Raw genomic sequence first — 23,397 nt, 5'->3', positions numbered from 1 at the left:
TGCCATGATGTATCATGTATATCAATATGGCACTGATATCAGTTAGAATGCAAACAAGGTTTTAAATGATGTGCCCCTTCATTTCAGCTGGAGAATCCGCTTCACACCATCTGCCTATCAGATGGTTAGGAACCAGGGCTGCGTATTAATGCCACATGTTCGATTTTCCTCCTTCTTGTAATGGTTAGATTCATATTGCTAATAGCTGTGCATGAGCACTGTCGATGAAATTTCTGTGACGGTGGAGTGATGAGATATTTATAAGCTGCCTGTCTCCCTGAATAAGCAATAGGAAGAATGCCAGACATAAATAACTTATCAATTCCAGAATATTAATAATAACTACTATTGGCTATAAATGAGTGCATGTTAGAGTACTTTTTTCTACATTTGGGTAAAGTGACATAGCCTAATAAAAAGTCTATCATATGGAAGCTTTGAATGCTTACTATCTCTTGCTTATAACTAATTTTATTTAGCCATTAGGTCTTGGGAAATGCATTTTATATGGAATGTGATGTAAAAGTAGACAACATATCAAACATTTGGAAGTCATCTTGATGTCTTTGAAACCAAAGATCAAAGATTAGACCTTTCAAGTTAATGAGCAAACAAACAGATCAGAGAAAGAATTTGACAGCAATATGTCTCTTTTATTGATATTTATAATCTATAGTTGTAATCTGCTCTTTATAACTAGGGGTATTAACTTATTTGAAAAAATAGAATGGGGATACTTTTCCCTTTTTAGAGAAAGCAATCAGGATTGTATAACAGCATTTGAAGGATTTAAAGGCTGTTTTGATGAAAGTTGAGAGCAGAAGAAAAATGCTATCTTTGCAAAGCAAAATAAGGCTCTCAAGGAATAATAATGCCTGCTTCCCTCCCAAATGATAAACCCATGGATTGGTCTCAGGATATTGAATTGAAGTAGCAAAGGGTTTGTATCAATATAGCACAGAGTGGAGACAGTCATTTTATGATAAATTTGATCAGTGTAGGCTACTAAATCAAATAATTTGATAGAAGCATGATTTTCAGGTGTCCATTTGTCAAATGTTTAAATTTTCACCATACACTGTTAGATAACTTTTGTCATATTTGCATTTTTGTGAATAACTGAACAAAGGTAAAACTAAATGACATGATGGATATTACAGGTTACTTGATAATATTTACTACCATTTTCAGAGGGCTTAGTATGTGCCCATGCTGTTGTGTACATTATTTTACCTTTATTCCCCACAATACTGCTATGAGGTCAGAACTGATATCTCTGCTTTAAAGACAGGAATTTGGAAGCCTTAGGAATTACATAACTTGCTGCAGTAGTTCATATAAATTTGATGCATGTTGTCCAAAGTTTGTATGGCTTTTTGGAGTGTTTTGTTTTCCAATGACTTTATGTTTACTCCTTATATGATACTGAGTTTACATAGCTAGGAATTTCCATGCCAGTCACTGTTTCAACAAGAACTTTAAAAGGTTTTCATGGACCATCAAAAAATAAAAGTACAAGTAGGGCTTTCCCGGTGGCGCAGTGGTTGAGAGTCCGCCTGCCGATGCAGGGGACACGGGTTTGTGCCCCGGTCTGGGAAGATCCCACACGCCGCGGAGCGGCTGGGCCCGTGAGCCATGGCCGCTGCCTGCGCGTCCAGCCTGTGCTCAGCAACGGAGAGGCCGCAACAGTGAGAGGCCCGCGTACCGCAAAAAAAAAAAAAAAAAAAAAAAAAAGAAAGGAAAAGAAAAAAAAGTACAAGTAAAAGAAATCTATAAGCCAAGATAAATATAAAGAATTTCTAACAATAGCTGGTTAAAAAAGTAATATAAAATTTGCTCTGAAGGAGTAGAACAGAATGGAGCCTGCTGCAATGAGTTTGTAGCATAATTCAAACACTACTATGACAAGCTGTTTTTCTAAATGTGTGTAAAAATCTATTCATTCTTTTGAATTGTAAGTGGTAGAGTTCCTGAAGATCAAGTAGAAAAAAAAGAAGCCTAAATATTTTTGCATGACATAAGGCCTATGGGCTTTAGCCTAAGTTTGATGTACAGTCCCTTTTCTGAGGGCCAAAAGAAGGTCTACGAGTTGCACAGTATATGACTTATTATCCTTTCTCTGAAGGAAAACATGTTTTTTAAACCAACTATCTCTCAATACATTATTTTATCAATGGCAAAAGAATTTTAAGTATACATTAAAGTTTCCCCATTGCTGATGATAAAATTGGATTTAGAACCTTTTAAAATAAAATGAAATTATACTACATTTGACTTCTCAGTTTAGTGTATGTTTTTGTCTTTGTGTGTGAGATACTATAATTGTTCTTGGAAAGTGTAAAAAGAAAGTTTCGTGAGGTAAAATAGATGGGTTAATCATTCCTAAGTGTAAGAAAACCTTTGTTCATTTATTTGTTTCTTCACCATACACACACACATGCATTACGTAATATATATGTAATTTTTCTCTCAATGAGAGAAGGAAACCTGGTGAAAATTTTACCTGATTGAAGAATCTGGAGAAATTACCCAAGCTGTTTAATTAACAATTACTGTATATACCAAATAGATTCGTATATGTAAGTGGTTGGTTGAGTTAATAACGTGCATGACTACTGGATCTATAACACACAGAAGTGCTGTGTTACCTGGCTGGCCTCCTTGCTTCTGCTCTGCAAGGGTAGAGGCGCAGAAGACTCATTTTTCCAAAGTCTGCATCACACTACAGCAGTATGTCTTAGATTCTGATTATTGGTCCAACCTGTTTTGTATTTTAACAAGTTTCCTTGTTGATTCTTAAGCATACTCACTTTCAGAAACCACCACAGAGATGATCTACCTAGCTAAAAAGCTTTTACTGTAAGGTGTAGACACACTTTAATAATGTACACTACTGTCATCAAATAATCTAAGGGCAGGGAGCATCAGAATCAAGCTACTGAAAGATAAAAATACAGATTCCTCAGTCCATCTCAGAGATAGGGTCTATGAATGTGGCCCCAAGGAAGATAACCTTCAACTTTACCACACTGCAGCTGTATTTGATGTAGATTATCACTTGGAGAAACGCTGGATTACCTAGTTCTAAGGGAAAAATGGCTTGTTTTGATTAAGAAGAGTTAAAAGCAGTCATAAATTCACTGCTTCAGGGTGGGATATTGAAGGAGAATATGCTGAAGTCTGATTATGAGGCAGGTGGAGAAGAGTTCTAAGTGAGAAAGTGTTATGGAGGGAGGAAAAGTGTGTGGTAAATGTTATGGGTTGCCAATGTTTACACAAGCAGACCATTCTTTTCTTAAAAATTTTTATTTCATTTTGCAGTATAGTTGATTTACAATGTTGTGTTAGTTTCAGGTATACAGCAAAGTGATTCAGTTACATATATATATATATATATATATATATATATATATATATATATATATATACCTTTTCATATTCTTTTTCACTATAGGTTATTACAGGATATTGAATATAGTTCAGTATGGCTCAAGGACCTATACAGCAGGTCCTTGTTGTTTATTTTATATATAGTAGAGTGTATCTATTAATCCCAATTTGCTAATTTACCCTCCATCCCACCTTTCTCCTTTGGTAACATTGTTTGTTTCCTAAGCTGTGAGTCTGATTCTGTTTTGTAAATGAGTTCATTTGTATCATTTTCTTAGATTCCACATATAAGTGCTATCACATGATATTTGTCTTTCTCTGACTTACTTCACTTGGTATAATAATCTCTAGGTGCATGCATGTTGCACAGGTAGAGCATTCTTGATTGCATAGGAAGTGTTTTTACAATGTGAACTCTCTATGAAGTATAGACCAAAAACTAGTGTTATTTTGTGAATTTATTACACTTATTTTTTCAAAGGCAGCTTCAATAGGGAACAAACTATACAATGGGACCTCTTTCTAGAGTGAGTGCATAGATTCTAAAATAAGTTTTTACTAGAGACAGCAAGTTGGAGGGAATTTGAGAATTACATAAGAGATTTGAAAGGGCCATGGCAAGGCCAACAGGAAGTGCAATCAATGCAGAGGTGAGTGTGAGACTTTCATGATTCTCTCCAGTCCTAGGCAGATGTAGCTTTGGAAAGTAAATGCTTTTTATTAAATTAATGAGATTTGCTACTCCTAGTATATTTACATTGACTGTAATATGAACATAATGTTTTAAATTACTTACATGGATATTGTCAAAATAATGTCCATATTTCTCCTGTGGCTTTCCATGTAATCCAGTTTGAGAAGTGTTTTTTCATTCAGTGACAATTTGTGCCAGGCTTTGTGCTCAATGTTTGGGATACATATACTAAGAAAGTATTTCTGTCCTTTCAGTGTTATAACCTAGTCAGAGGAGCTAGCCCTACACTGACCCCCCTGAGCAACACCCCCCGCCCCAAAAAAAGGAGCAATAAAGAGTTTGAGTGAGTTTCTGTTCTCAGATTGCACATTAAAGTGACCTGAGGAACAGTAAAATCAACCAAAATATACAGATGGATGTGTCCGAACCAGAATCTCAGTTGGTAGGACTCAGTTCTTTGCATGGTTTTAAAGCCCTGTGGGTGATTCTGATGCACAGAGAATGCAGACTTTCATTCAACAGGGCTGAGAACACAAGTAAGTGGACCACTAGCTCTACTCTTGAGGAGTAGGGTGGAGAAGGTCAGCTCTTTAAAAGAAGTGAGTCTTAGGCTGATTCTTGAAGTGTTGGAGCTCTTTCCCAGGTAGATTGAAGAGTCAGGGTCCTGAGCCTGCTCCTCCTAGAGCATCATATTTAAGCCTCACATGACAGATGCAAGGACAGATCTGGGGCAGGGGACTAGAGAGATTTTCTAGAAGTCTGAACAGCATGTGCAAAGTCTGGCTTGAAAGAGGAAATGTAGTCCACTAGAGGTTGTGAAAGACCCCGATATGTCTGGAGCACACAGAGCAAAGGAGACCTGGGGGAAAGATAATGCCACACAGATAAGCAGGGTACTTGAGCACACAGGGCCCTGACAGACACATGAAGCACCCACCTTGTTCCTCAGAGCAGGCATCAAATGCCAGGGTTAGCTTTTTGTTTTCATAAGGTCACGTTGACTGCAGTATGAATCATAAGAGATTGGAGGTAGGGAAAGTGGAAGCTGTTAAGAAATAATTACAAGACTCCAGGGAACAAAAAGTGGCAGCTTACACTAGGGGAAGCCAGGGGAGATGGAGAAAATTGTCTGAGTGTGAAAGCTATTAAAGAATTAAATTTGAGAACCCATCAAACAGTTAGGTGAGTTAGTGAAACTTAAATCAGCAACTGTTGCAAATGTCATAGCTTTCTTCTTGCTTTCATGAAACTGGACTGAAAATAGAATATTTCAAAAGTATTATGGTTATAGCATGTGTGTGTCACATACACATCTATCTATCTGTTGGAATTTGCATTAGAAGTGTAAACCTAAGGGGGAAAAAACTGTCAAATGGAAAAAGAGAAGAGTACCATAAATAAGATCAGATAAATAATAAAATTGTGAAAAACATTTTTAAAAGTCAAGGGTTAATGCCGGCAGCTGAGGAGAAGCAGGATACTTCTAGCTGAGGGAGGCTGCAGCCAGCCCACTGTATCCTGCTTGAGTCATAGCTAGGACTGGGCTTGACTTGCTGCAGTAAAAACTAGAACACAAGGCCTGCCTAGTTTTTACTAAACATTATGTGGCATTCTTCACATAGTTTATCTTATTTAATCCTTCTATTATCCCTTTGTGAATAAGATGACTTTACAGATGAAGAAACCATACTTAAGAAGATTTTATAGCTTGTGTAAGGCCATATCAAGCATAGTTATGTTTCATGCTACTGAGCTTGATTCAGTTCTATCCAATAATAACAATCATATCTCAAGTGGTAGTTTTTTCTTTCTTATTTGAATACTATGGAACAAGATTTACCTGCCACATAAATCAAAGATAAAGACCCTAGATGTGTCATAAATTGGATATGGGACAACACCAGGCAATGAAGGGAAAGGACAAGTGGGATGTTCACATTGGTGACAAGGCGAAACTGAGGAAGAGAGATTTTCTGGGAAACACAAAGAGAATTTTAAGAGAACAGGAAAGAAAATCTTCTGAAACATCTTTGAAGGAAATGAGTAACTGGGGAGAAAATTCAATCATAGGAAGATGAGAGAATCAGTTCAAGTTGGGACTTAAAAGGCAATAAGTGTTCAGTGGAGACCCAGATGAATTCTTTGAGTTCAGATCAGTGCCTTTTTAGGGGGCAGTTACCAGTTTGTCATGCAAAGAGTCAGTCTGAAGGTCTTGTTGCGTTGGGGTGAAAGTTGTCAAGGTCTCTTTGGTCTGATCTGAAGGAAAGGTGAAGTATTCTCCTAACCTCAAAAAAGAAAAAAAAAAAGCAGAGGTTTCTAGGGAAAAAGACCTTCTAATTCCTGAGGCTGCAACTTATTTGCTATAGTAACTAGAAGTGGGGAGGAAAAGAGGGAGAGAGGTTTCAGTCTCAAATCCACCAGCTGCAAGTGGAAATAAATCATACATAAATTCAAAGCAGGCTGAAGCGCTGTAGCCAGAAATTCTGAAGCAACATAGCAAAAGGAGTATGAGGGTGTGTGTGGGTGTGTGTGTATATCTTCTCATAGACTGTCAGAGTTTTAGAGTTAGCAGAGATCATTCACACGTTTCAGTGTCTTTCATTTTGCAGATGAAGGATGTCGGATGAAGTGAATTGACTCGGTAAAAGTTCACACGTTTAAGGAAAACAAATCGCTCCTGTGCTCCAAAACCTCTGCTGGTTACCTAGAGCCTGTACCTAAAGCCAGGTCTTCACTTTTTGATCTTCCGTATCTGGCCTCAAACTATTTTTTCTAATCTCATGATCACTGCCACCTCCCGTTTTCTGGATGAACAGAGACAAACTTTCTGGAGACGGTGTGGCATAGTGGTTAGAAAGGTCAACTCTGGGACTAGAATACTGGAGGATGACAAGTAGGGGAAGTGAATCACAGGACTAGAATGTTCCAGACAAAGGCAATGGCAATTGCAAAAGCACGGGCTTGAAGAGGCAGGGCACGTGTGGGTACTGGGGCCACGTTCAGCATAGGGGGAGTATGGCATGAGAATAGGGAAACTTTGGGTGATTAGGTAGGTTTCCAATTTTAGTGAAAAGCTTTGTGAGTTAAGCTAAGCAGTTCAGATTTCCTCCACCACCACCACCACCCACCCCCCCTGTAGGCAGCTGTAGAGGATTTGGAGCCAGGAATGACATGTTCAGATGGGTTTGTTTGAGGGCGAATTCTGTCTGCATTTCTACTACTCTCCTTCTGTGTACGAATCATGCTTTTGCTAATATTGAATATGGGAGTTCGGAGAGCACTCTATGATATCAACATAGTTTCACTGGTTAGCTGGGAATGAATATATGATATCAGAGTGCTGCATAAAGGAAGCAGATACTTCAATATGTTGTATATGTGTTTTATAAAGCACATGGATTCTTACATGAAAAATCAGAATTTGAATTACCTCATTTTTAATTTATTCTTTGAAGGTTTGACAGCAGCAGCTGCAGCAGCTGCCGCTGCTACCAATGCAGCGATCGCCGAAGCAATGAAGGTGAAAAAAATCAAATTAGAAGCTATGAGCAACTATCATGCCAGTAGTAACCAACATGGAGCAGATTCTGAAAATGGGGACATGAATTCAAGTGTCGGTAAGTTTTATGTTCACTGAAACTTACTGTGATCATTTTGCTACTCAATGACTTTCTTTTCCAGAACAAAATTATTGGCTACCTGTTCAAGAAGTTGGACCCTTTAGCTTTGAAAATAGTGTACATTTTGAAGAAACCACTTAGCCTAACAACACACACTCTAAATAAATAATTAGCAACATTATTTTTAAATGTAGGCATTAACTTTATGTCTGCAACCTCTACTGTAAGAATTCAGTTAACATCTTTCATAATACAAATAAGTTCTAATAGTCAGAATTCAAAAATATTTATTATAGGTAAGATGGCAGAAGAATATTTACAAACAAAACCACACACTAGTTTTTTTATTCTTAACGCATTGGTTATCAAATAAGAAATGTGCCTTAGCAGCAAAACATATAAACTTAATCTTTCCATGTACTGCCAAGAATAAGAATTATGCTGATAATTAATTCTTTCTGTATACATCCATTATCAGTTTCTCTTATTTAAAAAATGCCACTTTAATTTCTTAATTTGATCTTTTTCTTTCTTGAGGTATGGAGGGATGGAAAGTTAACCATTACTGTTTAAACCAAAAAGGAACAGCTTTCTCTTTGCAGAATTAATCTGGGTAATTTGTTTTGTCAAACACAACTTCAAATGAGAGTTAAATTTTTATTGATGATATCTTTAGCGTCTGTGTGTTTGTGACATAAAACATTTTTTTCTGCCACTGCACTGTATTATTTCCCTTTAAAATGTAGAAATCATGCTCAAAATATAATTGAGGAAGAGAAATTTGGATGCAAGATGTACACAAGACTATATCCAACATACATGTTCATGAGGGACACAATAATTTATGGAAGTTCAATTAGATTTCCTTTTCTGTGCAACATTTTAACAGATTATTTCTTTAGCTAATCAGCAGCTCCCTACTTTCAGTCCATTGACCTACAGGTATGGGGCGTGTATGAAGGAATACTGTGGACTTCAGTGATAGTCATTTTCACAACTGTTCATGGAATCATGTGCTAGATATGAGTAACCTAGTAGGAAGTAATTTTAAAACATATACACAAAACACAAAATACCACCACTTCAGTGATGCCGAAGAGCAGCTTCTAATGTAAAAAGGGGAAAAATAGAACTTTTCAACAGAACTAGACAAGAGAAATAGAAAAGGAGAGGCGTTAATGGCTTTGACTTGAGAGTATGATAAAGAAGGAGGTAGCAATTCTTGGACAAAAAGATGTGGAAGAAAGCCAAAGACACGGCTCAAAATCTGAAAAGGACTAAGGGAAGTGCCAGCATTCGCATTTGCAGTGCTTCTATTGAGAAGATGGAGGGCGATGGATGCTTTAGGGCATAGTTTACACACATCAATTTAAACTTTTAAAAGTTAAAAACGATACTGAAGTAAAATGAAGGAATTGTAATTCTGTTTTTAGAACTATTGACTACATATTATTTTAAAATACTAGTCTTTTACTTTGCCCAGTAAAACAGAGCAAAATTGGACACTTTTAAAAACAAGTAATTGGCCACTCTAAACTATAGTTGTGATTCCAAAGCATGATTTAGATTGTTTTCAAAATTTTAGGAGAGTAAGCCTTTAATGTGGGCTGTTGTTGGTAGCTGGTGTTGTGAGGAGGGATCGTTAAGTTAGGCAATTTAATAACACTTGAACAAAATATATTAAAACATTATACCTCTGTCAAATTTCCTGAGCAGCAGAACAGAAGCTGGCTTTGGAGAAACCAACAGGCATAAGATAAAGAGACCATAGCTCATAATTAAGTGTTGGCATACACTTAATATTTGATATTATGGAATAATACTTGCCCTCTGACCAAATTGTGCTTATCATAGTTATTTGGATAGCTAGGCTATCATAATGACTTAAACTAAGAAACAATTTAAATTTGCTTTTTAGTTGGAAGAAATCACTTTTCTTCCATTAAGGTATTCACTTGCTAGTTTATATTGCTTCTTTTTTTTTTTTTTGACACCCATCATCCAATTTGAACCAGAAACGGAAATTTATTTGAATTTTCCTAGAGGGTCTTAATATTTTGAGATTGTGTTAACATTAGTGCCATTGCTAGTCCCTAAAGCTCATGGATCATGTATGTTAGAAATCTGTAGCTGATTTGGGGGGAAATGTTATCCATTGTCATTTTTATTCTATTCTCACACATTACTGTCCTCTAAGAATTTGTGATTTATCACCCTTCCTGAGCACACCCCCTGTCCCCTTCTTCTTCACCTAGAGATCAGGGAAAGAGAGTTTAGGGGAGGGATGGGGTAGAGTGGGGGAAGGTACAGAGCAATGGTGGGGATGGGAGGCTGAGCTTGCATAGATCACGGCAATTTTGAGCAATTGCTTTAAATGGACTCCAGTCTTCTCTGGTTCTGAGGATAGTGCCTGCCTCATGGTAAGTGTTCAATAACTATTTGCTCCGTGACTTTGGAAAGTTATGTGAACTTTCTGAGCCTCGCATTCCACATCTGAAAAATGGCATAGAAAATAGTATCTGCATCGTGAGAATGAAAGGAAATCATATTTGACAAGTGCTTATCATTTTATTCATTACAGTGTCTGTTTATCACATTTTTTTGGTCACCCATAATGTTAGTCATGTGGGTATTGCTTTTGCTATTATTTCTCCCAACTTACCCTCCTGAAAATCACCTTCTTCCTCTTTTTACAGCCACTGACTGCTTCCTCCTCTGTTTTCCTATTCTCTCTGCTAGGTATTATTTGTTAAGCTGCAGGCCTGTGAGGAAATTTGGGGGTAGCTGTGACGTCATTTGGATTTTGTTGTATGTTTGATTTTAGCTTATTCTAGGAACACAAAAATAATCCTAACACAGCCTCAGCACTCAAGGGGCGTACACTCCTATGGGTAGGGTGGTTAAGTAAGCAGACAGTCATAACAGGATGCGGTGGATCCCCCAGGAACATCAGCTAGCACGAGGCGCTTAGGAAGTGGTATTGAAACCTATGAATTCCAGGAGGTATCCCAAGAATCTCAGAAGCCTTATATTTCAGAATACAAATGTACAGCTCTCACGAATCTGTCACTTGGCCCTTGGAAGTAGCGAAACCCCTCAGAGAGGTGCTACTTAAATGATGTATTGTTACTACTCAGCCCTGCCCAAATCCAGTGACATTTCTGAAGTCAATTCAGGGTTCTATTTTCCCTTATACTCATCTGGCTCACGCGTTATTTAAATGTTTCAGGCTTCTCTATGTAGAAACACTGTTTCCCCCGCCCCACTTCCTTACTCCTTGGTTGTAAGTAAATCCTTAGTGCTGCTAGAAAATAGAATTTTTTCTTTGCTTGGTTTCATTTCATTTGGCTTGATGAGGTGAAGGAATATTCTTATTATAGAAGACCCTCTCTAGTTCTTAATATGAATTGTAAAAATTAGCCAGAAAAAAAGGTGTTTGAAGAAACCTATGACACTGACAAATAATTATTTTATATCCCAATTTTACGTGGTAACCTTGAGCTTGCATCTTTCCAACAGAATGATAACTTTAGGAAGAAGTGAGGACTTCAGGATAGATCTGAGTGAGGCATCAGCAGGCTGAGTAAAATATATGGCTGTGTCGCCATTCTCCCTCATCCACAATCAATTGGATTCTTTTAGTTTAATATTTACTTGCTAAGATGAGATGCTAGTCTGCATGGTGATAAACAGTCTGCTCCTGGCATCTGAAGGTGACCTGTCAGTTCATATGGACAAATCTCCTGCTTACTGAAATGTACAAAATAAATCATTAAAGCAGGCAGGTGCTCATTCCCAGATTTAAATCACCATAGATTTATGATTTGAATTAATGCTTCATTTGGCCATAGAAATAGATGCTGAGACAAATGATATGCACTGGTTGGGGTTTCCATACTGTAGCCATCCTGATATTGATTACTGAGATGTCTTTGCAATCTCTTGTTTATATCAAGTACTATCTTGTGACAGGTTGGCTGATATGAGCTACATTGCAGATAAGAAGGAAAAATGTCCTGGATTCTTTTTAGTGGCAACGCTATCCACAACATACAGGCCAGATAAATTGCTATTTTTTTGCTTTAAGGACTGATCTACATAACCAGCTTAAAAAATGCTGCTTGGAAATTGGGACTGGGATATTGGAAAAGCAGAATTTAAAACCGGTGAACTCAAGGTCAATTTCATAGTCTCTATAGCTATGTTTTATCTGCTTATCTTCTTTTTTTTTGGCATCATGCACATTTTTGAAGGTACTAAATTAATCACAATCGATTTAATCTAAATAAAGGAAACTTAATTTTACTTCTAGTTTTTAACTGCTATATAAATATTGACATAGTGAGCATCTCTTAGTAGTTTCTCTGTTATTTAAATGCTTGCTAAACCTAATATCTTAACCCCTTAACTAATGACAACAAAGGAAACGACTCTAAAGATAAATACGTTAAATATTATTCCCAAGTGCAAGAGTTTGTGGACTATAATTTACCAAGAGGCAGGAAAAGACTGCATTTTTACTTCTCTTAACATTTTATTTAAGGAAAACACTATGTACACAGTTTAAAGAATACTCGGAGGATTTAAGAGGGACCTTTGCCACAAGCTAATATCTGACTCATAGAACTGGTAAACAGCTATCAACAATAGTAGATTGCTTGCTTAGTAGGAAATGAGTTCATATCTTTTCAAAATGTGATCTCAAAACAGATGTCCCAAGAAAATCTTATTGTTTAAACTATAGTCATAACCCCCGAACTGCTGTTATTTCTTTAAGGAAGTGAAGTAATCTTAAGACTTCAGAATTTCTGTCTCTGAACACCATGTAAAGTAGGCAAGAATACCCTAATGCAGTGATCCACAAACTTGAACACATTTCATATGCCTGAAATGTAGGATTCTTTTGCATTTTTCAAACTTGCAATAGTTACAAAGATATAGGAGTTTCAAGTAAAAACAAGAGCTTGAGTTTGGGATTAAACAGCTGTGTTCATCAATGGTATTCCTTACTCCTTACCTCTGTCCATCAACCAACAAAACAAAACAATGAAAAAAAAAATGCTAGGCAGATAGGGAGATAAAATTATCTTCCCTGGCTGACCATCCCCTTATCTTTTTTTTTTTTAACCATTCCCAAAGAAATAAAATAGTTTACATTGCAGTCATTTCCTTTCTTCTATCTCATGTGTCTATTTAGAAGGAAAAATTAATTTTATATTTCAGGAAAAAGTCTTGGAGACCTTGAGAAAGCAAATAAAAGGAAACTGAGAACACAGGCCACCAAGCAGAGCTCTGTAGTTGCACATTGGATTCTCTGCTTTGGCAATGTTAATGAACCTCAAATCCTTCCTATAATTAGATGAGGGAATTGCTTATATTTTCAAACAGATGATGCTGCTATAATGAAACGATTGACAGGGAATTTAAGAGTGTCTACAGTAGTCATTTGGTTTCTGTTATTAAAAAAAAAAGTTTAAAAAGAAGATTGGCTTTAGACATAGGTCCTGAGAGAGGTAGTAATTTACATAGCATGCTATGACAGGTGTCTTTGTATAGGAAGGAAATAAAATGGAAGACTAGAGAAATGATGGGCAGGTATAGCAATTTTTTGGGGAGGGGGTGTCCTATGCTTATTCTGTGTAGGTTCTTTAAAAGGGGCCGAGACTCAAGAGATGGATCCGGATTGAGTGCACAGCTGTAACTGCTGATGAGCTAATTGCTCCTTATCTCTCAGCCCCATTCATCTTCATTTTTTACCAATTACTGAGAATTATCTGTGTTCTCAGTTGGATATGAGAGTTAATCCTTTTTGGTTAAGCTGGCAGTACTGTGAGCAGATTCCAAATCGGAGGGTGAAAAAGCCAAAGCAAGCTTGCTCTAAAAATGTCTCCAGTTCAATTACAGTATCACTGATTCATAAGAAATTTGCCATTGTTTAACAGATTAAATGTGGAATTTTTTTTTTAACTTTCTTAACGTTTCTTTGCCTAACAATGATTGTTAAGATCCTTCTTCCTGTCTGATGAGTAAAATTTAATAATATTAACAGCCAGGGTCTTGTAAACATGGAAACACACAAGACTACCCTAAAAGGCCAAAAAAATTCTGACGCATGAAATGAGAAGTATTTTAGAACTGATAGCTTTCAATTTATATGTAAACACTTTTAATCTATGCCTTTGCTCTCTGTGGCTTCTCATATGGTGAGGAAAGTATGTCCAAACATAAACCTTTTCACAAATGTCACATTAGTGGAATTTTAATGGAAGGACCACATAAGCATCTCCTAAAAGTGTAGGAACTGCCATGGTTTGTAATTCAATTGATGGTGAATAAGCCATATGGTTCACATCATTTCCTATGCAAAAGATGTCTTCATATCCTGACATTTCACACAAAATTGCTTATTCCAGCAATGAAAAGCTAAAAAGTAGTAAGCTATGCTTTCATAATTTTCAATGCATTTTTAAATATTTAATATTTCTGGCATTTCTTCTTCATTAAATATTTTAAATAAGGTAATCTAATGTGAAAATATAAAGAATAAATAGCTAATTTAAGACAAAATTATCATTTGAATAACTTTTAGTATGATCAAACAAGTCCTTCTAGATGCTTCCAAAAGCAGAGATTGGGGAGCAGAGAGCAAAATATGTCAGAAGATTCAGCTTCTAGTAATAACACTGCTAATAAATAACTTAGCTAGTTAGGTCTCTCAATTTCTCAGATTTCTTATTTAATAAATAAGGAGCTTGATGCCCAGTCAACCCCTTGGTTCTAAAATTCTTTGATTTTTGAAATGAGTAGAAGATAAAAGGCAAGAAGTTATTCTTTACAGTGATTTCTAAAATGAAATACAAAACTGAAACAACCTAAATGTTCAAAACATGCCATCATTATGTATATTGTAACACATCATTTCACAGATTATGTAACCATTACACATGACAGATAATGGTGGAAAATATTTATTTTGAATATAAGAAAAAAAGAGGCACATGCAGTAATAACTGGTCATTTTATTAAGCTCTTTTTCATGATTTTCTAGAAAGTGCTTGGCATCATTTTGCATTTTTTCTCATAACATATTTTGGATCTTTATTGTGCATATAAAAGAATAAAAACATTAGTGATCATAACAGGGCACTATGGAAAAAATACATTTCCATATTAAAAAGAACACTCTTCTCATTTAAAAATATTTGAGCATGTATTTCTGAATCCACTCCTATATGTAAAGAAAATCATTAGAGTATGAACAATAACATATACTAGTTTTCTGTATGAATTATTAAATGTATTGTATGGTGTAGATAAGCAGAATGCAGAGAATATTTCCACTTTTTCTGTAGTGTCTGTTTCATTTTCATAAAAAAATTTTTAATTTATATGGACAGTTGGAGAGCATAAGTAGAAAATATTAGCCCAATGTTTTCCTTTTGGTTTTAGTATTGTGTATTGCTTACTCCAACTAATGACAGGATAATGAAATAAACTGATAATATAAGCATTTCATACTAAGAAATATAAATTAAATGATTTTATCTGATGCTCTATCCTTGTGTAATCATAAAACATAAGGATATGTAACATATATCCAATTGGATATGCTATATGGTAGACTCCATCACATTCTAGGAGATTGAATGCATTTATTACAGCCTTCAGTTTTCATTGAGGAAAGCCCTAAATATGATCGTCAACCTACATCAACATGCTATAATGTTTATAGGACCTTCAAAGGAACATATAGTGGGAGCAAACTTTTCAGTTTAAAATAACCCCAGGCCTTATTCAATCTTTTTAAGATCAGGTAACTCTTATTTTTTTCATTAATATGATCCTCCATTATTTTATCTTATATTTTAACTTCATATGATTGATGACATATGATTAAAATAAACCTTCAATGTTGTGTTCTGTAAATTATAATGTTTGATGATATAAATCTTTAAATATCTCATGATAACCTAACATTAGAGAACATATTCTTTGAGCTGTCACTAAGGGTGTTGTTCATGGTTTAACATTTTGTGAGCGTGAGCACACAAGTTTCTAACTCTGAGCCCAATGCCTGTCATCAGACTTAGCATCTTGCATTTATTTGACTGTGATTCCTCTCTGCACTGTCCAAATATTCCAAAAGTGTACAAAGCCATTTGTATGAACCATGGCATGTCCAACTGAATACAAAATATAATAACTTAGTGATAATAAGTAAATAATATAGTAGTCGACATGAATGTCTAAAAATGTCAATTCACTTATGAAGAAATAATGTGGCATACATCATCTTGCAGGCTTTTAGTACCCCTCTCCCCCAGATGAACCTGGATCATTTGGAAGATAGGAAAAATAGAGGATTTAAATATGGTTTTCTTTAACAGCAGGTCATAATGGAAACACAGACCCTTCCATTCAGTGCTGAGAGAATTACCAGTTTGATAATGATTAGGAATGTTGTTATTAAAACAGTATGTGCAGTTCATTTTCAACAGTTTTGAATTAGAGTCTGCACTAATGAAACGGATACGGTTTCCTTCACAAAGGGCAGATCTGTTAGTTAATATCGCTGCAGCAGTGCCTCACAGACCATGCCTTTAGCTCTATTTGTATTTCACAGCATGATAAGCAAAGAGTGTTGATTTTCAAGGATCCTGCTGATGAAAGGTAATGGCATTATTACATCTTTATCTCAAAAGCAGAACTGAGTGGTAAATGATTTTTTTTCTCTGTTGCACAAAAGATTTCTTGGTTAGAAAGCCTTTTTTATTTCTTTACATCGTTTTCGTCTTGGAAATGATATGTTATTATTTAATGTCTGCACAGCAAGCTTGAAAGCACCTAATAGCGAATGGATTGGAAGTGAAGTACCTCCTGCTCACAGATATGGATCTTCTCAGTCACACGCTGTACCAGCTGTCATCCCAGCCATACTGCTGTGATTTAATTAGTCTGTTTATGTCCTTTCTAATAATATTTCCATCTCTATGAAAGGGCAAATGCGACAGGGACTTTTTCCCTTTCTGGTTCTGCAGACTGAAGAATGTGGCCTACATCTGATATGTGAGGACACGGGATTGAATCACCATTCCTGTCACTTCAAGCTGTTGATAAATTGTTCAGCCAAGAAGTGTACTTACTTCCTTGGGGTCATATGTAGGCAGGGAGTAATAATCTGCATAGGGACAAAGAAGAGAGGATATTTGTGTATACGTGAGCATGTGTGTATCCAGTCATCTATGTATGTATGTGTGTGTACACACACGCTTATGCAAATACACATATATGTGCATGGGGGTATTCTAAATTTAAAACAATTTATAAGACCATGTGAACCCTGCATTTTTATCAATGCCGTGCGTGTCTTTAGGGCACACATTTAAGTTTTTTTCATCAATTGATTTCATACAAAATTACAACATTTCAGGAATTCTTGGAAAGGTTTTTCCTTTTTCTAAATGAAAATTCAAATAACAAGTCATTTACCTGGAATTTTACTTGTACAACTGCATCGATTGGGGGCTTTGGAGAGATCTTTGTTTTATACAGGTATTACATTTTAGGATATCCAGGGAAGGAAGACTTCACCATCTTCATAAGACATTTAATAGTTATATTTTTACTTAAACTTTTTCTAGAAAGTATTTTTAACTGAAAAGGATAGCTCAGGTTCAAAACAAACTAACTACCACACACTTATATAAGAATGCATAAGTTAATAAACAAACATAAAAGAGATATGACATTATTAAATATAATGTGGTGATTGATAGTCTATACTCAGGCACTATGCTGTTTGAGTGATTCAAGCCTACTTCAAAACGCAGTGGCCTTGTAAACATTCTTGATTCTGCCTTAGGATTCTGTGACCTTCTAATGTTTCGTGAGACACAGATCCGTATAATAGAGATGGGGGGAAAATGATTTCTAAAACCAGTCTCAGTTCGTTTTAACTTCATTCATATTTCTCTTAGAAAGAAACATCTACCTCTTTTATAAATAAGTGGTTAACTAATTCTCTGTGTTTTAGCTGCTTTTTGGAAATAAATTGCTTTTTCTTTACTTTATGGTTTGTGTAAGTGCTGAAATTGTGTTACAAGGTTTTCTGAGATATCTTCTTTCTGGGTTATCTCACTTTTGTTTTTATATTTCTGTTTTTCCTCTCTCATCTTTTACATTTGAATAATCCAACTACATTTTTGGAGTGGGACTTGTTAAAACAATGAGTATATTGACAAAGTAAATCCAATATTCATTTTACGTGAAAATATCAAGGTTAAAAATGCTAATCTTACAAAGGTGGTCAAATTGTTTTAAAATGATTTCCTTTAGCAATCTAAATGTCAGCCTCCTAGAGTTGCCAGTTGTAATGCACACGGCATGTATTTAGTTTCTTTTTGCGCTTTCATGTACCTACCACTGTCAAACCTATGCCTACATCAAGAGGAAAGGTCAGGTTCTAAAATCGTTTAAAATAAATATATCAAAATAAGCGTCAAAATTAGAAAATGTCTTATATCTATGAGTAAATGATAAGACTATTTTCAATCCTTTAGAGTCCTCTTCTAGATAATATATTACCTTAGCAATTAAATAGCTAGATATCACACTACACACACACATACGCACACACGCGAATGTGCACTCACACACACAAGTACCCATATATTTCAGCTCTCAAGAAACTCTCATTAACTTACTACTAGTATAAGCTGAATTTATGAAATATATTTATTTTTAAAATTATTTTATTTTGGAAAAAATATCGAAATACTTATTTGGCTATCTTTCCCCTCAGGTGTAATTTCACTGTTTCCTCTACATTTGCTATACTGAGGAACGTAAATGTTGATGATTAAGTTATCTTGACATGAACCATTTTGATGCTTTGAAAAAACTCACCATGAAGCATTTGATGGTATTTTTTATTAATTGGATAAATGAATTGTGAGATGTGTGATTGCATGATGAGGTACTCATTTAGTTGTTGCTTTTTGCTTTTACTAATCTCTGTCATATTGGATTTATAAATGGAATGGAGTGACCTTTGAAACTGTGATGGAAATGAAGAGATAAACACAACTTGAAAGGACAAACCAATTAATATCAATGTGTTAGTTACACATACATGAGGAATTTTAATCCTTTGCTCTCTACAGTAAATTTGTGAATCATTTGTAGAGAAAAGGAGCACACTTTTTGATAGTTAAGGATTTTAATCTTACATTTTCCTAAATTTTTTAAATTTTATGTAACATTATTATATAGATAACACACAGTTAGCTTGTTTTTTGTGCATGAAATGTTGGCACTACCTTGGAAAGATTGACAAGATCCCCTTTTAACAAAAAAGTTAACCATATACACACAGATATTCAAACATGTACACATATAAGGCACATGTACACATATAACATGATCTAAAATCATATTATATATTTTTAAATAAATATATTGTAATCTTGATTATAGTAAATCTTGAATAGACCTCTCTTTTGTAAATTTAGACTCATAACTGATCCTCTGCCATTGACCATAGATTACTTTCTAAAAAAATCCAGATTCAGGAATCATAAATAAAGCATTTATTATTTTAACCTCAGGAATCATAAATAAAGCATTTATTATTTTAACTTGTTGACCTGTAATTTTAAGAAATATTTTTCAAAATCAATAATATACTTGAGTATGCTTTTAAAATAAAATCTGAATAGCCAATTTATACTTTGTTCTTACCTCATGCTTTCTTTCTTTGCCTTCCCCCTTTTTTAATCTAATTGGGCTTATTTTTATAAAAATGAAAAAAACAAGCCAGTTCTGCTGTGGTGTGAATTTTAGAACACTTGTACATTCTATCCCCTTTAATAGCTTAATTATAGAATATAATCAATTTAATATACAGGTTTTGAAATATTGCCATTGATGCACAACAAGGAAAAAAGTAATACAAGCTTGACATTTTAAAACACCAGCATTGAAAGACTTTCACTTCTAATTGATTTTTAAAAGAGTTCCCTGGTAAAGTGAGCTCAGAAATGTTTATAACAGCTTTGGCAACCTTCCAAAATGTTTATCACAAAGTGTAACTCAGCAGTTTCTAAGTTCTCCCATCAACTGAGAAAGATGTGTCCTGTAATTGGCTTAATCTATGCTGATATTAAACCCCTCACAGAGACATCATGTTTTTTTGAAGACATAAATTCTCAAAATGGTTAGTTCAAAATAAGAAGCGTTTTACTTTTGTAAATTGGAGAGAAATTGTTAAGAAGTAAGTTATGGATGAGCAAAGGATATGTACCTTTTACATTTTGATGAAAATATGCATTTTCTTCTCCTTCACTTTTAAAAAATCTGTTGACCTTCAAAAGTTTGGTAAAATTGACAAAAAGGTGATTTTTTAGGCATGTTAATATCATACCGCTCCTTATGGTTGATTGTAGGTGTGAAAAACTTCCTCTGACAGCCAAAATAATTAATGGACATGATATCCATTCTATTTTAACAAGCAAGCAGACCGAAATACAGTAATATTGACCTCAAGCAATTACGTTAAAAGGCTACTGCTAAGTATTTCAGGAAAAATGATTCCGTTGACTAGTTGTTTGTCAGTTCCTGTATGTTTTTTTATTGATTGCTTTTGGATATATGGCCCCATGATTGAAAATGTTGCTGGTAATATCTTCTCTTTATAGTACCAAACCTACTTGCTGTGATTGATGAGATAAATTTACACAGAAGTGCATATACAATTTTATGTAGATCACTACTTTCTAATAATATTAATTTTGTAGTGAGGTGTTTTTTTGAAATTAAGTCAGAGTAGTAGGCAACTTCATAACAATTTTATTCTTCCAGGTCTTTCCTTATTGTGTATTATTTTCTCATTTGTGATTCAGAGCAATAATGTGATATTTCAAAGTATGATCAGACAGAATGAGTCATCTATTTGTAAAAATTTCTGTTTAAGATGAAGACTGTACAACATCTACTCATTCTCATAGGAATCTGGAGAGATTTGTGGTTTGAAATTTCTGTATCATAAACTCGTGGTGCAGGCAGTATTACATTTAGTCAATAACCAGGAATTCTGATTAGTTGGATATAAGTCACTAATGTTGAGAAATAAACGTAACAAAAACAATGAATAGAAAAGAAACGAATTGATAGAAACAGGTAAGGAAGTCATTCAGTAGACAATCGTACCTAATTTGTCAAAACAATGCATCACCTAATACAAGTTGCGTCTGAGAAATAGATTTGCATGACAATGTCCCTCAATACCAAAATCACATCTGTTTTTCTCTAAATTTGAACTATAAAACCATATTAAAAACAAATATTTAAATGTCACATACCCTCGAATCACATATATATATATATATATATATATATATGCACATTCATCCATCTATCTATCTATCTATCTATCTATCTATATACTTGCTTTTACACTATTCAAAACTCAAGGCACTATTCTTTCCTAATTTATTTATTTATTTTTGGCTGTGTTGGGTCTTTGTTTCTGCGTGCGGGCTTTCTCTAGTTGTGGTGAGCCGGGGCTACTCTTCATTGCCGTGCGTGGGCTTCTCATTGCGGTGGCTTCTCTTTTTGCAGAGCATGGGCTCTAAGCACGCAGGCTCTAGATGTAGTCATGGCATGCGTGCTCAGTAGTTGTGGCTTACAGGCTCTAGAGCACAGGCTCAGTAGTTGTGGCATGCAGGTTCAGTAGTTGTGGCACACAGGCTCATTTGCTCCGCGGCATGTGGGATCTTCCTGGACCAGGGCTCAAACCCGTGTCCCCTGCATTGGCAGGTGGATTCTTAGCCACTGCACCACTAGGGAAGTCCCTCTTTCCTAATTTAGATGAAAACAAAACAAAACAAATACCCCTCATGTGATGTAGTTCGACATTGTTTTTGTTTCCTTATAACCACAGATAGTTTCCTAGTATAGTCATATACTCATATTTTACCTCAAATTCTAATGTGTACCTAATCTTCATGCCTACAGGTTTCCAGTGATGTGCTGATTTCCTTTTCTATCAGTCCTCACACTGCACCAAACTGTGTTAGTACTCTGTAATGTTTACTGCTGCCTCCCCAAAAGGAGTAATTGGAAGGGGTGGAGGCATAGAGAGAGAGCAAGAGTTAGAGACAATGAGAGAGAGAGAGAGAGAGAGAGGTGGGGAGAGAGGGAAAAGAGAGAGAGAGAGAGAATGAGAACATTTAAGTGAAAACTGAGAGGCAACACAACTTTGTGTTTAGTGTTGAGAGCACAAAATATGGTGCCTAACTGCCTGGGTGTAAAGTGTGGCTCTGTTCTTCTTAACAACATTTTTGGCATCTTAGCACTTTTGTGTCTCAGTTTCCTCATCTGTATGATAGGTATAATAATTATAAATATTTCATAGGGACCTTGGGGATTATTTGTGTTAAATTACTTCTCAGAACGCGATGGAACACATTGTAAGCATTATACTAAAGTTTATTAACTAGAAAATAAAAATAACATAATAAAGTGCATGCACACACATACACACTCACAAATATCTTCTGAAATGTTGGGAGTTTCTAGTATTCCCAATGTCTCAGCATTATTTGAAGCCCTATTTCCTCCTCTACATGCCTCAGCATTCCATACTTATCCAGGATCTGCACTATTTGATCCTGATTGAATATATCCAAAGGGTGTTTTATTGACTATTTGCTGCATTCTGAGCCTAGTGTAGTGTTCAGGAAATATGCTACCAGGTTTAGATTACATTACTTCTCCTGTATAAAGCACACATATATAGGAAGAATGAGGTTGTCAGTTGTTTCATTGGCACATTTTTTTTTTAGAAATCAATAATCTGCTTGTAAACTTTTTTTTTTTTTTTTTTTTTTTTTTTTTTTTTTGGGTTACGCGGGCCTCTCCCTGTTGTGGCCTTTCCCGTTGTGGAGCACAGGCTCCGGACGCGCAGGCTCAGCGGCCATGGCTCACGGGCCCAGCCGCTCCGCGGCATGTGGGATCTTCCCGGACCAGGGCACGAACCCGTGTCGCCTGCATGGGCAGGCGGACTCTCAACCACTGCGCCACCAGGGAAGCCCCAGCTTGTAAACTTTTAATTGAAAAGTTTTGTCTAATTTTATGTTATCAGACAAAATATGTACTCCAACTCTAAAAACAGACATTACTTTATTCAGTGCACATAAGACTTCCTTTAATTATCCCTTAATAAGCTTGGTTTAACTGGGATTTACGGAAGAACAGTGGTCATTAACATTAGCCAGATTAAGACTGTGTTAATTACTATTGATAGATAAAATAACGTTCTAAAGTGCTTTAAATTATTCCTATACTTATGAATTGGAAGTAAGTTTCAAGCTTTTAAAGGGAAGTTATATTTTATTTATACTTTAAATTGAATATTGATTTTTATACAGGTATGTAGACATAACAACACATGATTTCATGGTTTAAATTTACAGCTTCTTTATGTTTACCATGAATAAGGGATAATCTTAAAATATATCATTCTGGATAATTTCCTAAGATATAGAAATGTTCACATTTACTTTTATGATTCATGTTATATGATTTTAGTTAGAAACAAATACATATCTTAATTATAATTAACTTCAAAACACTTAGTTACTTCCTTTTTAGCAATTGATAGATGCAAATGTTTTCTTCTATCTTGAAAAGAAT

At 35.3% G+C, this 23,397-nt stretch overlaps 1 protein-coding gene across 3 annotated transcripts in view; it reads left to right on the top strand.

The window, feature by feature from the left end:
- Positions 1–23,397, top strand: part of DACH1 (dachshund family transcription factor 1) — a 417,765-nt gene that overhangs the window by 218,389 nt on the left and 175,979 nt on the right. For all 3 annotated transcript variants that reach the window (XM_073795289.1, XM_033843676.2, XM_073795288.1), the window contains exon 3: positions 7,540–7,701. In XM_073795289.1, the coding sequence (XP_073651390.1) occupies positions 7,540–7,701 (162 nt within the window). The remainder of the gene's footprint in view (positions 1–7,539; positions 7,702–23,397) is intronic.

The sequence above is a fragment of the Tursiops truncatus genome, chromosome 18, assembly GCF_011762595.2.
Source record: "Tursiops truncatus isolate mTurTru1 chromosome 18, mTurTru1.mat.Y, whole genome shotgun sequence".
In the NCBI taxonomy this organism is placed as follows: domain Eukaryota; kingdom Metazoa; phylum Chordata; class Mammalia; order Artiodactyla; family Delphinidae; genus Tursiops; species Tursiops truncatus.
Note: the sequence above shows the minus strand (reverse complement) of the source record. Positions and strands in the feature narration are given on the sequence as shown.